This window comes from Apteryx mantelli, chromosome 28, assembly GCF_036417845.1.
Source record: "Apteryx mantelli isolate bAptMan1 chromosome 28, bAptMan1.hap1, whole genome shotgun sequence".
NCBI classification, from domain to species: domain Eukaryota; kingdom Metazoa; phylum Chordata; class Aves; order Apterygiformes; family Apterygidae; genus Apteryx; species Apteryx mantelli.
In genome coordinates, this window is record NC_090005.1 from 5856222 (window position 1) to 5875080 (window position 18859).

Genomic DNA, 18859 nt, shown 5'->3' on the forward strand with positions numbered 1-18859 from the left:
CATTCACCGGGGCAGACACGAGCAATGTTACTAGCACAAGGGAGACCACCAGCACGGGAAAAGCAGCTGGAGCAGCTAGCTAGGAGCTCAGCTTGGCCGTACTAGCAAGTGGCACTGTCAACACAGAGGATGCATCCGATTTTTCATTTTCCTTGGTCCTTTTCCTAGCATCCCCATGCTTTGGAAGGGAGCTACAGCATCTCCTTTCCCAGCTTCTTGCTGCCAAAGCCTTGGGAGCTCAAAGCCTCAGCGTACTCTACAAAGCCGCAGGTATTTATACACCTATTTTCACTTCTGTGCAAAACTTCACCAATGCACACCCTCAAGATGGCAAATGCCTTGAGTTGGGACAGCACACGCGTTGCATCACCTTTTCCCGGGGTCACGGCACAGAAGCCCTCATCAGATTACCGCCGCCGAGCCATAATCCAACATGGAAATGCCTCCTCTGGCAGAGTGAAAGCTTCCTTTTGCGGCGAGCGCTTCCTCGCCCGCCGCGCTTCAAGGACTCACGGGGATGGAGAAGAAAGGGAAGGTGAAACATTAAATTATGACAAGTCAGCCACGGTTCTCTTTTTCGGCTGTTCCCCTGCCGAGGGTAGGACAAAGTTGCCATGGTGACGACGGCTGCAGGGGTGTGAGTGACAGCTCTCGAGAGAGGAGGGTCTGGAAACCAGAATGCCAAAAGCGGTGGAAAAAAAAAACCCAGCGCAAGCTGTCAGCGCACACACAAGCGAGCCGGCGCGGAAGGGCCGCGCGGTCGTATTCGGAGGAAGCCTTAATGCATCCACAGCGTGCACCAGAGCCATCGCGGCTTCCTTCCCGTTCCCATTTTTCTCCCGGTTTTAGAGGGCTTCTGTGCACAAGAATTTTTGTCCACGTAGGTACAGGGTTGCAACGCTTCCCTCTGCATTAAGCGGTAAAGATTTAGTGATGTGATTACCATATGCAGCTGTACCAGGCCGATAAAATTGCACTGGAATAGTGCACTAAATTATATTGACAAGATATATCATCTTTGCATGCTGCACGTGCTGCCTGGCTGGGCTCCTCTCCTGAACAAAGCCCTGTTCTGCAAAGCTAATGAATACGAGGGAACGCTTCCAAGGGCAGAAAAGCAACAGAGTTTTATGGCAGCCTTTTTTTTTTTTTTTTTTAATAAAATAAAATAAGAGATGCTTCATTCACATTCATGAAGACCATCGTATTGATGGCAAGACCAAAGGTGTAGTAAATAAGCTCGAATGCAGCACATAAAAAGAAGCGATGTTCCCACCGAGTGCTTCTAAAATGAGTTAGCTTGGACAGCTATATCTCAGCTGCCATATGGGTTTTCTAACACAGGGCAGCTTCCACTTGCAAAATTCTCCTGGAGTCAACAAGTTCCCACAGTTAAACTGTATCACACCTGCTTACTGGCTTGGTTTGACCTTATGTAAAATTACGGTCCTGAATTCCACCAACATGCTACCACTGAAGAAAAGGGAGAGTTGAAGATAATGCTAAAGGAGAAGACATCCAGATGGGCAACAAAAAGAAAACCAAATTATCTACTTACACTGGAAGTCAGTTTTCACTCAGTTTAACTAAACTCATATGAAGCAAATTCTTGTCATTTATTAAACCCAAGCACCAACATGATTTGAAGGGTTAAAAGTTGCACACAAGCTGAAGCTCCAAGGATAATTACCAAATCTCCTTTTGAAAGCCTTTTGTTTTACATGACAGCAATAAAGCACATAATATCAGTAATTAGAAACAAAGACATACATTTAAAGCAACCAAGAAGCAGAGCTGCTACAAGCAGACCCTTCTCTCATTTACAATCATTTCTGTGCAAAGAAAATTGTTGTTGGATCCCAGCCTGCTTTTAAGGCTACGCGTTACAATTTCCCCTCCGTTTTTTAATCACACAAGTGCCTAACTGTCACAACAACACATTTTATCTACAGTTGTCTTTTCCTCTGCTAAATTGACATCTGAGAAAATCCAATGCAACAAAAGGCTGAAATGTTTCTGTTAAACCAAGCTCGTATCTCCCTTTCCTTTCAGATTTAATCTCGTGACCCTCAGAAGGATCCATTTGTCTCGATCAGCCTTTGATGCTTGCAGGCAAAAATAAAGAAAGGACGAGCAGCCAGAAGGAAGCCGTCACGCGAGCGGTGCACCAGAAGAGCAAGCTGGGAACAGAAATTAAAATGGGCAAAATCGCCTTGATGCTTCCAGCCTTTTGAGAAGGCCTCTTCAGATCCGCAGTCGCAGATGCTATTTTTTTTTATTGTGTCGCTTGTTCCTTTTGCGGCGTTGTTGGTCTGCAAGCGCCCCATCTACTGGTAGCTGAACACAGCTGGCACATGAATGCAGGAGCGGTGAAACGTAAAGGTAGAACAAGAGAAATGCAGAAACGGAAGGGAACTCGTGACAAAAATGCAAGCGTTTTCTAGACAGATTTAACACACTACAAGGTATTTAATTACATACCTATAAACATCAACACGAGCTCAAGCACGTGGTCTTTTGTTGGTGAGCTGTTCAGTAAGCATCTATTCATTCATGGTTTTGGCCTTTAGCTGCAAGTCCAGGACCCTAAGGAGCCCCTCTCCATCACTTTGCAAGCATTTTAGAGCATGCCAAAGAACACCCAGAAAGTACAAACAGAGACTCAGGTGAACCACAGTGGGGTTACGCTACAGAAAAGGAGCTCTGGTCATACAGTTTTCTGTATAAACTCTTCAGTAGCTTGAGCATTTCAGAAGGAGCTTGTCTCTTCCCTACAGACCTTCATCAGAATCTCGCCAGGGATTTCTCGGAGAGAAGTAACAAAAAGATGACTCCAGCTGTCCTACTTGAGTATTTTGTGCAGAAGAGAAAGACATCTCCAGACAGAGACGTGTATCAGTCCCTCTCTACACCGGGGCATGGAGAAACCAGGGGAGGGAGGTTTGTGGGCCATATGACGGCGTGCACTGGGAATTGAACTTTTGTCACCTTTGCCGATTGTCCCAACAAGGGAAAGGAAAACCCCAAAGCACTGCAGTTACTCTCTATGTATTCCAGTACACCAGCTGCCACACAGCAATACTATACCAAACCCATCCCAGAACCAGAGAGTTGATCCATTAGGTCCCGCTTACATTACCTTCACGCTGCTGCCAAATTTGTGCCTCCCACTGCTTAGCAGATTTTATCTGAAGGAGGAGCTTCAGTGCTCACCTTGCGGCGAGACACCATCTCTTTCCACAGCACAGACAGTCTCTTAAATTTTTCTTCAGTAACTGCATCTTCTAATTTCAAGAGGCCACCTCTCAATCCCTCAGATGTTTAATATGAAAACTCAGGTCACCTGGGAGCAAGGTGTTCCCCTCCTCTGCAGCTTTACTCAAAAAGAAACTCATTAGCTCCCCTCATATCATTATGAGGAGAAAAAGCGACTTCAGATTAGCAGCATGACCCAAAAAATTCACTGAACGCACCAAATAAGACCAATGTGCTTGGAAAAGTAGCTGCAGCCAGGGGACTCCCTCCAGGAAACCAGAGTGAGCATGGTGCAAGCGGAGCTAATTATCCACAAAATCTTACAGAGATGAATGGGAAGGGCTTGAAGGCTACACAGATCAGCCCAGTTCACTCCAGCACCAGTCAGAAGAAGCTTTCAGAAAAACACGCTGCCTTTTCTAGATGAGGGACCTGGAGGAAGATGGGAAGAAGTCTAAGGTGGCTGTTGTGAAGCTCATCAGCAGGGCAAGAAGAATGCTGCTAAAAAAGCAAAGAAAATACTGGACCACAATGCTCAGAAACAGGCTGGTCCTGCATTCCTTAAGCAGTCTGAACTTTGCATTTCCAGAAAACCTAATCACATGTATACAAAACTTACAGAATTCCCTACTAAAGAGAAGCCATGCAATCTGACACAACAAATACCAACACAGATGCAACTCCAGACTCCTCACTTTCTGTTGCCTTACTGGAAGGAAATCAGATCAAATGCTCTGTTAACCCAACAAATGTGAGCGTTTTGCAAAACTACTAAAGCTTGCATGGGGTAACTTTTTCCCTTCAGGGTCCTCCTCTTCACCAAAAGTGTTGTGGTTAGAAAGTTTGTGCAAACTTCGTGTTAATCAAATAGCTTAGAGCAGGCTTTTTCTGTGCAAAGTTTTTATAACTGTATATCAGCAGTTTCTATTTCTGATGGACAAAACAGGGTTCAAAAGTTCTGTTGTTTCCCAAGTTGCAAGAATGACAAAAAAAACATTTTAAGAAATGTTTCCAAAAACCTCATCTTCTACACAACCAGTCAACAATACCTACTAGTGCAGATAAAGTCGGATCTGCCATCTCTGTGGCTGTGAAAGCTGGAGGTTGTTGCTCCTTTGCTGGGCAGATCGCGTTCATACAGAACAGCTTTTGGCAAGTACTAAGTGTCAGATAGGAGCTAGACAATGTGCTGCAAGGAACCGAATTCAACTCACCAGCCCTGATTTGAGACTGACAAGCAAAACTCCCAAACGGGAAGAAAGTCTGTCCCATTACAGTGGAAGTTTCTGTGGAGGTATGTCACCTCCGAGGAAGAGTGGTGAAACCTCAGACCTCCTTCCTATGGTATTTAGGATGATCCAAAGAAGCAGAATGGTAGATGTGAGATTGCAGCTGATGGAAAACCAGCTCTTCATTTTTCTCCCCCCTCCAATGCATGTTGCCTTTGAGGTTACAAAGCCAGCTTCTACTGCCACGGTCCCCAAAAGCACCAAAACGATTTAGGAGCTAGCCAAGTCGTAACAAATTCCCATTGCTTAGAAGAGTACCTTCACGAGCAAAATCAGAGATGTGTTTGGCCCTGAAGTAATAGAATGGCAAATTATTTGTCCTAAGGATAAAAACAGAAAGATCACAAGCTCAAATCCCACCTTTAGAGGCAGGAGGTGCATGCAGAGGTCCTGCTGCACAGTGCCTTAGGTCTCCTCATAATGCTAAGGGCCTTCTATTTGCAATTCTGTAGACCACCTCTCACTCACAGCTCTGTTATTCATTCACCCACGCTGCCAGGGCAGCGCCTTCTAGAGCTTCTGGGGCAGCATTTTCCTTTGCTGTTCTCATGCTGTAACTCTCCTGGCCTTGCACGTGCAAACTCCAATGCTGTTGTTACAACAGGTTCTCATGGGACATGATTGCCACTGGCATGCAAATCCCCTCTTTTTCCTCCCCTCCCCTTTTTTCCCCCCTATCACTTGGTTTCAGCTTTTGGTTTACATTAGGGTACTCAATAACACGTATGCAAAAGCTCAGTAACAGTCAGGATGTAGCACCTGCCCCCAAACAACGTACCCGTCAAACAGCACTAACTGCACCAAAAGAGCAACCAACAGGGAGTTTGAGCAGGTCCTGACGAAATTTCTGTAATTACTGCGGGACAAGGATGATGAGGGAGACCACACACTGCACCGTGGAGGACACCCAGGCAGGATGCTCACCTGCGGATCCCATCGCTTCTCTTCCTGGCTGGCTTCCGGGAAGAGCTTTCTCCTTTCCTTTTCTCACTCTTTCTTTCTCTCTCTCCTTCTCCCTCCTCCCCTCCCCCCCATAAGTTTTAACATTAGAGTCAATGTATGCCATGAGTGATGGACTCACTGATAAACTTTTATGTAAGCCTGTCTCAACATCCATGGTACAACATCCCTCTACATTTATCCATAAAAGTTCCTTTAAGTTTCTACATGACCTACTCTCATCGAGTAAAGGGCAAGTTTTACAAGAACATCCAAAAGTCTTATAGGTTCTACAGATCACAGTATATCATACCACATCAAGACTTTTATGAAGCCACAGATCACTACTGAAAGAGCTTTAATAAATAAATAAATAAATAAATAATCAAGCAGTAATCAAACTGCGATTTGATTTGTCCAGACTTCTCACTTTTGCAAGTGAGCCGGAAAAGGGAGCAAAGGTGTTTTATGGAACTCAAACTGAGTTTTTAATGCACCACAACTAAGTTTTACCTTCTGTAGGAAGAGGACAATCCTCACAAGCATCTTGGCATGCAGTTCCTCCAGGGTGAACAGTGTCCGAGGTGTGCGGATGAAAATCTTGGTCTTCCCGTAAGCAACATCGTGCTGAAATCCACAGCACTCTATGAGCTTCTTCACAGCTTCTTTGTCTGACGGGAGGTCGTGGTTTGGCCAAGTGAATTCTGAGATCATCTTGTACCTGGAGTTACACAGAAATGGAAATTTGTCATCTATGTTCTTAAGAGGGTCAACCTTCAACATATTTTAGAAATAATTACGATATAATTTCTCATAAAACCGACTACAGGTGGAAGAACTCCAGACGTTCTGTGTCGGAAAATCCAAAAGGGAAGAGAATGTAAGAGAGGCGTGATTTTGTGAGGCACCAAAAAAATGCTGTGAGGAGCTCACTTCATCAGTGCACAACTGATGCAATGTGCTAAGTCTCACCATTATTTTCCTGCAGATCTGGCAGTTCCATTACTCACTCTCTCAGCATTCAATTTTAAAATATTTTGCATGGAGGGAAAGCTTTGGTTTGCTCGCCCTGTGTGTCAGAAGTCAACTGCAATCAACCGTTTAGTCAGAAAACCTAGACTTAAAAATCCTGCAAATAATGTTTTTGATCATCATTTTGTGCCATTTCGAGTGAATTTCATTATTTACCAAAGTAGCAGATAGCAGACTGCCAGAGAGTACAAACACCAATGCCTGCAGTGGCTGTTCAATCATTCCCTCTAGTCCAGGCTTTCCAAACTACTTTTCACAGAAAGAATTTGCAGTTTGGAACTAACATAACTATGAACCAAACGTCAAAATAACGATATCAGACTCTGCTCTCCATAAGATTTACCACCCTTGAAAAGTGCTGAATAGATGAATAGGTGCTTGCAAAAAGCAACGATGAATTTTCTGCATATGATTTACGGACGTAATCAAAAATGTAATAGACATTTTCACTGTAATATTATCCATATTCATGTTCTAAATAAAACATGCATGCAGCAATCTTACCCGCTTCTCTATTTAAAAGCCTATGATCCAAGTCAAGCATCAATCTCAATGTCTTGGACATTCAGATTTGTCAGACTTTTCAGCTAGTATTAAATGGACAAAACAATAAACCTTTATGGGTGAGTGGGTACACTAAAAAAGGAATTATTCAACACACTACAATAAAGCTCAATGGAAATATCCACACTGTCACCTTAGTTCATCAAATTAACCTTTCCAAATAAACCTTTGAAGGGGAAAAAAAAATGGAGACGTACACGTGGTGTCTGAACAGGGAACACTATCAGCTCGAGGGTTACAGCAGACAGACTAGAGATCCTCCTGATAAATAAAACAGGCATATAAAAAAAAATGCCTCAGACTCATAACAAGACTTTGCATTTATTCTTGGCTGGCAGAAGCACTCCCTCTCCCGAATCCACACGGGACATAAATATTTTACACAGATATCAAACCCCTTTCACTGGTTTCTCTTTCCTATTCTTAGCAGGAAAATGTTCCTCCAGTAATTAATTTATTGGGATCCGAGTAGGAAAATCTTCCACCGCAAGACATTTATATTGGGGGCAAAAAAAAGGCAATCAGGGTGGCAATGCCAACCCACCTTTTCTTTGACAGACCTGCTCAGCTGAGGGGGCAGGCAAATAGGACAAAACATCAGAGAACTGAAAACCTGCCCAGCAAAAGCAGAAATTTCAAATTCTTCCTCCTTTACAACAAAAATGGGGCTACGTTATTTAAAGAGACCCCGAGCCAATCTGACCACCTCCCTCTTGGACCGTAAGTGGTGGGGCTGGTGGCATAATGCTGCGGCAGGTCTTTCCGTTTCTCCAATGGCACGTGCAGGGCAATGCCACTAACTCGTTCCCTACAGCAGGGAGCGTGACCTGGATGCCACAACAAGTCAAAATCCCAACCTCGCTGCTAATTATAGCGAAGCAGAACCCGAAATAAATCTGCTCGCTGACAGCACAACCCTTCCCCTTCCCTTTTGCCTAAAGATCTCGGCAGCTTTCAAGGTCACTCATACATTAAACAGCCCTTTCCACGCTGCCTTTGTTTCTCCTTCTCTCTATTTAGCTATAGAAACACTCAACGTGCGCAAGGTTGCTACTACAGCTTACGATTTCCAGCATAACTCTCCTAAAATTGAGAGAGACCCTCCACTGAAAAACACAGGGTCTGCACGTGAAGCAGGGTCATACCTTGCTTTCACCACCCTTCAGTTCACGGATATCTCGGTGTCGTTTTCGTGCTATGTTTAACGTTGCCTTAAAATAGGCATGTGGATGCCTTAACGGAGAAAGGCTTGGATTACATTGCCGTACACACATGCCCGCAGGGGCCTCGCAGGCGCCGTTCTCCCCCCCTTCCCTCACCCGCACCCCCTTCTGAAATCCACTCGACTTTTTTTTTTGGTGGTAAGCTTTATACTAAACCAAAAACGCGCAACACATTTTTTGTGTTAAGACCTGTGGTCTAGTCTATTAAGACATGTGGTCTTGATGTGCATTTTACCCCATTCGAAGATGGGGTTTACCAAGCGAAAGCGAAGCATCTCTAGGTTCAACAAAAAAAATATTTATTTTTTTTCCCCCACCAATTGGTAAGGGCAGATTGGTTTATTTAACCCGTTCTTACACAGGGCTCAAATATGAATCTTCTCAAGTAAAAGGAAACGTTGAAAAGGACATTCATTAATGGCCTTAACTGAGCTTCACATTATTTTCTTCCGTTCAATATGAGATAGACTACTTCAGAGTGCTTTAGAGCTAAAGAGCACCAAACTCCTCCTTTTCTTATGAAAAGGAGAAGTTACTTGCATACATATACCAACATATATATACACACACATATATATGTGTGTATAAGCACGTATGTACATATATCTCCCCCCACCGCCAAAAGACAGATCAGCAAAACACAGGGCAACAAAATCTGGCTGGGCAGACGTCCAGATCTCCTGGGAGCTCCTTGGAAGACAAGCCAAGTGGAGGTCAGCCTGGGCAGAAAGCAAGTTCAGAACAGCTCCTGCGAAGCCCAGACTGTCTAAGGCTTGGGCAAGACTTCTCCCTGTTGAGCAGGGCTCAGCAAATTTGAAAGCTTCAGGGGCCTGTAAAGAAGTTTGACAACTGTTTGTGGGACGGAGCTTTTATGAGAACTTTCCCAAATGTAAGCAAACAGAAGACACTGGGTTATGTCCTAAAATCACCTCTTGCTGAGTCCAGAGCTGAAGGGCCTGGATCCCCTGCCATGCTCTTGGTCTGTCATTAAACCTGTCACCAAAATGGTGCTACAAGGAAAGGAAGAGAAATTCCTTGTGATCCCTGTCCAGAAGCCATCCCCAAAAATGTGTGGCTCGTACCAAAATCATATTCACCCAGCCCCTTTAGAGAGGCAAGTCTCACCCAAAGGTGAGGTACAAAGGATTCTGCCTCATTAAAAGGAAAAAATAAAAACAATGTCTGGGCACATGCCAGAAAATTTTTTTAGATTTAAAAAAGTTAATGTAAACTAAACTCGAGTGAGAGCAATACTATGGCATGCAAAACCAGTATTTGGTATCTTGCACTTTAGATGTTTAATCCTACCGCAGGGTTCTGCCGCACAAATGTTACAATAGGCTATAAAAGCTGTACCAGTTGCCACGTGCTAATTTGGTTTACTGCCTGCTAACACCTCTTCTGGTCTTAAGCTTACAGGATCTCATCAAACATTCATTAGAAACAAAGCAGCTGTTTATATTAATAGTAATTATACAAATGTTAGGAGTAAGTTGTAACAAATCCCACAAGTGAGGGCAGAAGCAAGCCCTAATCACTGCATAACGTCTAAGAAAATTGATATACAATTTACCATTCCTGTAAGCTGCATTTGTTAAGCCATACCCTTTAGTTCTACTTCAGGTATCATGAAATATCCAGGCAAACCTTCACCGTGAGCAGCAAGAGATCTTTCAACAGCACTTGGTTTCTAACACCTGACATCCCACCTGCTTAAATAGTTTAAATTTTTTTCTACCCTCAGGGCCCACTTCTCACCTGATTCAATAAGAGAAGTCAAAACCAATTCAATATTTCATCAGCAAGAGGATGAATTCTTAGTACCCACGCTAATTGACTGAGGCCGAAAGACAAATTTCTATCTAAAACATTTCATTCAACGCAAGTCTAGTAGGAATAAAGAGGGCAAGAAGTATCAAAAGCACATTTTAATGGGGTCAAGTTATTATCCCTTCTTCAGTCGTTCAGTTTTCAAAGTCAGAGGTTCCCTCCTGCACACACATAATGTCACTATGCACCAGCATGCATTTCCCAAGATGCACAATGTCTGTCTGTCTCCCTGCAACAATTAGACAACATTCAGAGAGAAAAGAGAAGCTAATTAGTTCTGGTTTTAGGATTACGGTCTGGAGATGATCCTTCTTGCAAGCTCATTCTGAAGAGACTAAGACAGCAACAGAATTGTAGCATAAAGAGGTCCCACCTGTTTGAGGGCCAAGAAAGCACCCGTAAACACATCTGCTGCCACAAAATGCAAGGGCAATCAGAGTCCTTGTTAGACTCGTGTTTTATTCTACCCAATAGTAGATACTAAAAACCAAATCAAAAGAAAGCATCACAAACCCAGAGGATTCAGGACTTGCTCTTTACTCCAGGGGAGATATCTAAATGGCAATCCTCCTTCAAATGTTCTAGCTGACCTGCTAAGAGCTGAATTTAGTCACTTGCCAACGCCCTTCTTACCTGTGAAGAAACTTCTCATATGTTTGGCGGTAGGCAAATCCTGCTCGACGGACTCTCACGTTCTCCAAAAGGCCAAGGTATTCAACCTGATGCCTGCAACGTTCCTCATCAAAGAGCTGTGGTGACTTCTTATCGTTGGGCTTAATGCAACGGACGTAATATGGTTCCTAAGGGGACAAATCAAACCGAGTTTCACTCAGAGAGAAAAAGCCTGTGTGGATGCAACCATTTCCAATTGAAAAAAATTAAAATGTCCGTCCACCTTACTTATTTGAATGAGGTTTGATTTCTTAACAGGAATTACAAAGTTAGAACAGAAAGGATTGAAGATTAGTGCATAACACGTTCCTCCCCTTAGCAGTCTGTAACAAGATCTACTGCAGAATCAATTTTACTCATTCAAGTTAAACTGTCCTTTCTTCTGCTATACATCAAAATCGGTTTCACATCCCTCTTCTCCACAGCCTTTGATGATAACAAAGACAGTCTTCATAAAAGACCCAGCAAACAATATAAATGCATTAGCCTGATTATAAAATGAGGCTTTTCAAATATCGACATCTAAAAAAAGTCTGGATTGCTCTATCATCTTTAAAATATGCTGAATGCAGCTCCTTTAAAGGCTGCAGCAACGTACTTGAATGATGGAAATCCCTAAACGCTACTCTGTGCAGGGCAAAAAACAAGTACCTTTCAGTCCAGTTCACCTTCACAAGCAACACAACGCCTGAGAGACCTGCTACAGGACAAATGCAAGCCCCCAGTACGTGAGCTCTTCTTTCTGCACCACCTTGGAGCTGCTCATGACAAAGAACATTACAGTGGGTCTGGGAGCTTTACTCCAAATGCTGCCTGCCTTGTCCTGCTCTGCGTCAACTGGGTTGACGTGAGAGAGTTAAGATCAGAGTCCCACAAGGTTGCATGCCTTTCACTGGTGATTAGTCTGCAGTCATGAGAGGCAAGCCCCACACATGGTCCTGCTAGAAGATTTTTGGTTTTGATGCTTAATTTTCGAAATTAAAGCCAACTTTCATTTATGCATATACAGAGAGAGAAATATATATATATATATATATATATATATAAAAACTAGCACCATCAATGCTTGCAGAGGGAGGCTATAATTATTTTCAACTAAAGTACGTTCATCACGCTGGGTTTTGAAGTTCATTCCTTTCCTTCTTTTCATTGTTAGCCCTCGTTATCCCACATCTGGCTTCACTGGAGGGAAAAGCAATGACTAAGCTTCATAAAAGGTCAAAAGGCCCACCTCAGTTTTTCAAGGTACAATTTTGTTCTCATAATATTAACATATATTATTTTTTAAAAAGCCCTTGCAAAAGGAGTGGCATATTCTGTAGGCTGGCAGTGGTCAGTGCCAAGGAGAGAACTCAAATGAGGATCCCCATCAACTCTTTCAGGTCAAAAGGCCACAGCATATCCAGAGATTGCTTCCAAGGACATGTTAAAGATGCGCCTACACTTGAGCATTTCAAAAAAACAGTTTAAGGCAAGGCTAGCATTATGATAAAGGGAGGTCAGTTGTCTGTCTGAAATCTTAATACTAGCAGGTTTAAAATTTTCATAATCATGTCTGATATTCAGAAACGAAATTTCAGCAATTTTCCCCTGGACTAGAAGAAACTGTTAGGTGGCTGCAGAACCATGCGCAAAACCGTTCTCAGAGGCTCGCTCTCAAAACACGGGGCTATACCACGGGTGCTCCACAAGAGCCTGTTCTCTGTCCTGTACTACCTGACAGCTTCATTAGTGGTTTGAATGAAGGAATATATTGTGTTTACTAAATCTGCAGGCAACATACTTTCAGAGTGCAAGGTCAAAACTCGTAACAACTTGACAAATGGGAGAAGTGGTCTGGAAAAAAAAAAGGCATGAATTCAACAAGGACAAATGCAAAGTTCTACATTTAGACAGAAAAAATTGTACAAAAATGAATGAAAAACTACTGATTAGACACTAGAGCGAAAAAAGATCTGGGAGTCCTAGCTGAACATGAGTCAAGTTCATGCTTTTCTAACAAAGGGGACACATGAACAGGAAAAGTATTTGAAGAAAGGAAAAAAAAAAATCAGATTTCTACTTCTCCGAACATTGCCTTCAGTTCGGGCACTGCAGTTCAAGTAGGCTGCAAACTGAGGTGAGTCAGTTTAGAGAACAAGAATGATCAAAAGATCTCAAAAACATGACGCAGAGGGTAAGTGGGTTTTAGTCTATAAGGACTGAGACACATCACCATCCCAATGTTATACTTAATACACGTAAATGGCAGATATGAAGAGAAATAAGTATTTTGTTTTAGAACAAAGACCACCTGGCTTTAACCACAGCCTAGAAATTCAAATCAGACACCAGGATAAGGAATGGGAACACGATGCCTATGGAAAGGAGGGGAACCTCCATCCCTGGAGACAACAGACTGGACAAGCATCTGCATTGAAAAGATGTAGGCATGTAGGCAGCCGTGTCCTCAAAGAGGGGGATGAACTAGATGCATTCCCAAGGTCCCCTTTAGCCCTGTTTTCTATGATTTGTAGGTCACTGTCCTAAACTTAGGATAACGCAAGGCCCCAAATTGCTATTTTTCCCTTCAGTAATACTGAGGAAACGAGATCATCCTTGAATATCCTGGGTAGTCCTGATGTGACCTGGAGGTATGCCGCATTAATGACAGGCAAATGGAGCTTCCACACACACTAACAAATATAAACGGGCTAAAATACAGAGGCCTTGGAAAAACAGAGCCTTATATCCTGGAAACTGATGCAAGAGACTGGACTTTTGGGAGGAAGGTGCTGGACTGCAACATTTCCCTGCTTTCTCAGGGATGTGACCCACAGCATCAAGCTGTGCTTTTTTCCTGGGTGCTTATCCCTGGGACAGGAACGGTGGAAAACAGCACTGAGCAAAATCGAAACCAATCAACCATACACGAGTTGGCAGCATCCGCGTTCTGCCTAGCCCTTCGCGCAGCAACCCAGGAGGAAGCCGAGGGGAGCGCGTGGGCCAACAAAGATGCAAAGCTATTGCTGCGGGCAATATAAATTCAAGCACTGTTTTCCTTCTCACGTAGCGACTTCATCTCTCTCTGACAGAGGAAGCATGAAGCACTTCAGGGACACCTTTTTCAGAGTCTTGCTTGGCTCCTTTCCTTACCGGGGAGGCTAAAGCAAACTTGCACGCACTGGAGAAAACGGCCCCGCTTCCAAGTAACTGGCTGAGCTCTCTGGAAAGGCAGCTCTAGGAGTTTAAAAGAGATTTATGCATTGACTTCTTTGGCTTTCTCCTGAAAGTTAGCTCTGGACTTAAAGCGGAAGGCAACAAGGTTTACAAGGGTCTCTGTTCACTGGGCAGTCTCCTACCACCTCCCCACCCATCTGCATGGGTGACTAGTTTTTGCTTAGGCTGGAGAACTCCGCCGTGGCATGGGAACGCAGCTGTCAGCCGAGCTCTTCAAACCCTCTCTTGGACATCATCTGTCAAGCTCTGAAGGTCAAAGCAGCCTGTTGGACCTTAACACCTATTTTTCTTTGTGTAGGGAGTCGAAGCAGAAGACCGGATTGATGTGTTCACAGCAGCTATTACTGATGAGGAGTAGGAGTTTGACGGACCTGATGCCTGCAGCTGATAATCTCTGTACCGTAATCTCTAAACTGTCTGGCAGGAAACAAAGGCCAGGTCATTTATCAGCCATAACGAGTCTCCTAACGAATGGGAAATAAGCTATTTATGGAAACCGCAGGATATACAGAGAACTCCCTAAATTACAGCTGAACTTAGAAGCTACGAATGAGTCTGCAATTGCAGAGGTGAACTGCTATTCCCCCCATCTCCTTTTGCTAATAGTCAGCTTGGGCCACTTCTTCACCCACACATTAGTCACCTTTAGCCACAGAGCTGTCCTGGTGTTAGCAATAGGGTCACCAACATCAGAAAGAAGCCAGAACATGCCAAATCTGCCCTTGACATCAGATGCAACACAACGCTATTAAGACGAATATAGGTCTTTTGATGAGATTAACACCACAAATATTTAATATACATACAATCCATAGAATTACAACATCCTGAGAGCATACTGGACAGCAGGAAGCAAGTTAAAGACTTTATTAGGAGCATAAAGTCAAAAAAGTGCATCCCATCACTCCACCTCAAGGGAAAGGGTCTCACTTGTTCCTTAGTGACATTATAGCGTCCCAGTTTACAGCTATGTATTTTTGCAAATACATAAATTCCCTTTACCACATGCAGATAAAGCCTGCTTGGGCTGTCACTCATGTCTTTGCCAATCAAATATGCAGCATATCTCAATGCAAAAAAAAATCTATGCTTCCTGACTTCAAGCCCGACACAAAGGAGTGAGTGACAGTATCTGCGTTCAGTGCAGAAGGTAGAAGGTGAAATGCTGCTTTCCTTTTGGAAAACAAACAGGAAGTTCCTGCGCAGACAGGAGATCATCTATCAGTGCAATTACCATGCAATTAAAGCCTCTCAGCAATGCAAGCTACTAGGGTAAATTCTAAAGTAGATTATTCCATGCTTACAAGCCCACCAGCCTCATCTCTTCAGGGGGATAATTATCCCATTCTCGTTATTGCACCCTGAGGCTGTCAAGACTCAAAGTTGCATTTTACAAAACAGAAGAGCTGAAATATAGAGACACAAAGGCCCTAGTCCTGAAAGCTGTTTAGATGCCTAACAGCAATCTATATTTTTTATTTTTTAATTTTTTTAAAAAATCAAGCTTGATTTGTGAAGTTGAAAGAAAACAAACCGGTCTGAAGTCTCTGCACCCTAACCAACTCCTCTTTGAGAGATTTCTTCTCCATAGTTTATGGCTCATTGGACGAGAGAAGGTTAGGACACAGAACTGACAAATTTAGGCTGGATATGTCCAATCAGTCACAACGATGACATTACAACTTACTAGAGATGAAGTCTGTCAACATGGATAGGAAAGGAGAGGTACAGAAGAAGAAGAAGGAAAAAAAAAAAAAGACAAAAGGAGTTAGAGAAGGAAAAAAAAAAAAAGCATCTAAAGAGAGTTCCTGGAGAAGCTCATCATTTATAACAGTGTCAGCCAAAGGACTTCCAGCGTGAGCGTTTAAGAGAACAAGAAAAACCACCCAAAGTAATCCATCACAAAAAGACCAAATCCTCAAGAGAACAGCACGGACAGAAAACCACGTGCTTGAGAAATGTCATATGGCAATATGGCAACTCTGCAAAGCCTGTCTTCTTCCTTTCTTTCTTTCCTTCCTTCCAAAAGCACTTAGTTCTATCTGCCACACATTTCTGCCCAAAGATTCACAGCGTACGTTTGGAGAATTGTAGTGTTTTTAGGATACCAGTAGTGATAAGAGCCACTTCAGCTCAGCATCCTTTCAAAAACATTATTCGTAAGATCACATACTTGTAAGGATAAGCGTAGATACAAGCTAAGGTTAAATCTGTATTTGTGAACAGTTCCTGCACTGTTATCAACGCTTTTAAGCTACTCACCTTGACAGAAGCATTGGACACGTGTACACGTGTTTTACAACAAATTTGACTATTACGTGGTTTCTTATCTGAATTTCACTCAAGGGAAACTGAGGTACGGAGAACTGAAATGACTTATCTATATTCACATAGCTTGCAAAATCCAGAAGTAGATTTCAGTCTATCATACGCTCAAAAGTCTCACTTCCAAATTCTACCTAATAACTACCCCACCTGCCCCTTCGTCCCAGGAATTTCAGAACTCTGCTTCATCACTAAGCTCTAGAGTTAAACCAGAAGAACAACGAAACAGAATTTAAGAAGTGGTTATTCTAAATATTGGAAAAGTTGTAGTACCTACAGCATTAGTTGGTTCTTTGTCTACTGAATTTTAGTTTTGTTTCTGATATGATTAGGAGTTGTCCAGAGTTGTTAATTACAAGTAAAGTTAGGGCAATATGAACTTGAACTCACATCTGCCCATTTTCAACAACATCTAATTCTCATTGACACAAATACACTAAACACTATGGTTTGCTATATTAATATAGTTCCACATGACAAATTAAAGAGTTCTTAAAGTTCTCTGTTTCTTCTTTCTTCTCCTGTCCTTTAACATCTTCCATTCCAAAAATTTTGGAGATCAACTTAATATTTTGTCACACTGAGAAAAGCACTTCATGCACTCAGTCCTCAAGGCATGAGCATAAGCCTGTTCCACTCTAACACAACGATACCTGCAGATCTCTACAAACACAGTGTCCAAGGAAACTTCTCCAGCCAGCAAAGCAAAGCTCGAGAATAAATTTGTAAGGAAAAAAACAGTGCAAAATCCCTTGTCAACTCAGGAGTTCAGGAAATAAGACTAGCATGTAAACATGGGAAGCTGAAAAAGTGGTGGTATTTAATTAAGAGTTTTGTGTAACAGTTTCCATGTTCCTTTTTTTTGGCATGGAAATGGAGAACGGAGCAAGAAATAGAAAAACAAATGACCCACAAGAACTGCAAATAGCTTCAGAAAAAGTCTGAGATGTCTACTGGGGAGAAGATACCTGGGTAGATCCATACAGACTAAGATGTTTTACCCTTCCAAGGCAGATCCCAATCTCAGCTGGCATATAAACTCTTAGAGAAACACCACCAAAGAGCATGTCCAAGCCTGTTTGGCCTGGATGGAACAGATGGACTGTGCCAGGCATGTCCCATCCTCCCCACCTAGTTCAAGCGGGCAGGTCTACCACCACTTGCAGGACACCAGGCCCTCAGCACCAAGCCACCAGCTGTGGCTTTGGCACATAGACATCCTCCAACCAGAGCTACGCCCCAACAGGGGCACTTCTGGAGACAAAACCCCAAATCCAACAGTGAATATGCTGTCAGTAAGGAATTCTCACAGCATGCCACACGGCGAGTCACAGCTCAGTCAACCGCCTTCCAACTTATTCCTGCCTACCAAATTAGCATCTTTGGGGACCGTTCCCCCAAATGACAGGCTTAAAGGTATTGCTGACTCTGCCAAAAACACTGCAGCTTTTCTAGAAGGCCAAGCAAGTATCAACAAAGAGGAATTTTTGGATTGTCATTTTGTTCCAGCACTGTAGAAACAGAGCATGTAAACATGGTTGAAAGCAGTTTAGAGAGAGAGAATAAATGAGAGCAAACAGCCCAGGTGGAATTTGAGGTTAGGATGAGAAAAGTAGCACTGACTGCACTTACATATCTGCACGCTCAGATAAAGTTAGTAAATTACCAGCTCAGACTGCAACAAAATCCAAGCCTATCTTCACCTTGGTTTTTGAGGAACAGTTAAAAAAAAAAAAAACAACAACCCACGAACAACTGACATTACCTCTCCCTATGAACCTCATTCCTCTGACATCTGTAGACCATAGTAGCTAGCCCACTACTTGTGCAACACTCTTTTCACAGGGCTGGTTTTCATCAGCTGTTACCACAGGCTTCCCAGAAAAGTCCTGCAGGGTCCAAACCATAGTCAGACATGCAGAAGTTGTCATTGTTGGATCCCCAGAAGTACAACGCCGGTCCTGGGCTAAGCCCGGGAAAAATGAGTAATACAACCCCAGGGAAGGAACCGCAGCACCAGTAATTGCAATGAGTGGTATCCTCCCGAAAGAGGCAGTGGTTTAGCCAGCCCAGTAACAACTGTCCACCCACTCTCCAGCCCCTAGCACAAGCAGGAGAGCTGAGACGAGCATCCAAACTGGCAATGACTCACAGGCAAAGCATCCCATTTATTTGTGCATAACCAGTGGAGTCAGGGAGCGGCAAGGGACGGGTAAGCCGGGACCCGAGGGGAATAACAGGGCTGGCAGGGCAGGGGCCTCGCCGGGCAGGGCCCTGTCCCACCGTGCCCGAGCGAGGCCCATGGGGCAGACCCAGAGATCGTGGTCAGGTTCAACCAAGGATTGAGATCACCGGGCAAGCCTGTGGTAAAGAGGCAGGATCAGACCCAGTGGTTGGCGGGCAGGTCCACGGTGACAAGGCAGGTCTGAGGTCAGGCCAGGACATCAAGCCACATGTCGGTGGCTGGATGAACGGGGTCCAAGGCCAGGCAGGGGCACGGCTGTGGCCGAG

The 18859-nt window shown here is 43.5% G+C and overlaps 1 protein-coding gene across 1 annotated transcript in view; it reads right to left on the reverse strand.

Moving 5' to 3' along the window:
* The window catches only part of MYO1D (myosin ID), a 150533-nt gene that overhangs the window by 76263 nt on the left and 55411 nt on the right, over positions 1-18859 (reverse strand). Inside the window, exons 15-16 of the mRNA XM_067311999.1 lie at positions 10766-10932; positions 5997-6204 (exon numbers count right to left, since the gene is read on the reverse strand). Of these exons, the coding sequence (XP_067168100.1) occupies positions 5997-6204; positions 10766-10932 (375 nt within the window). The remainder of the gene's footprint in view (positions 1-5996; positions 6205-10765; positions 10933-18859) is intronic.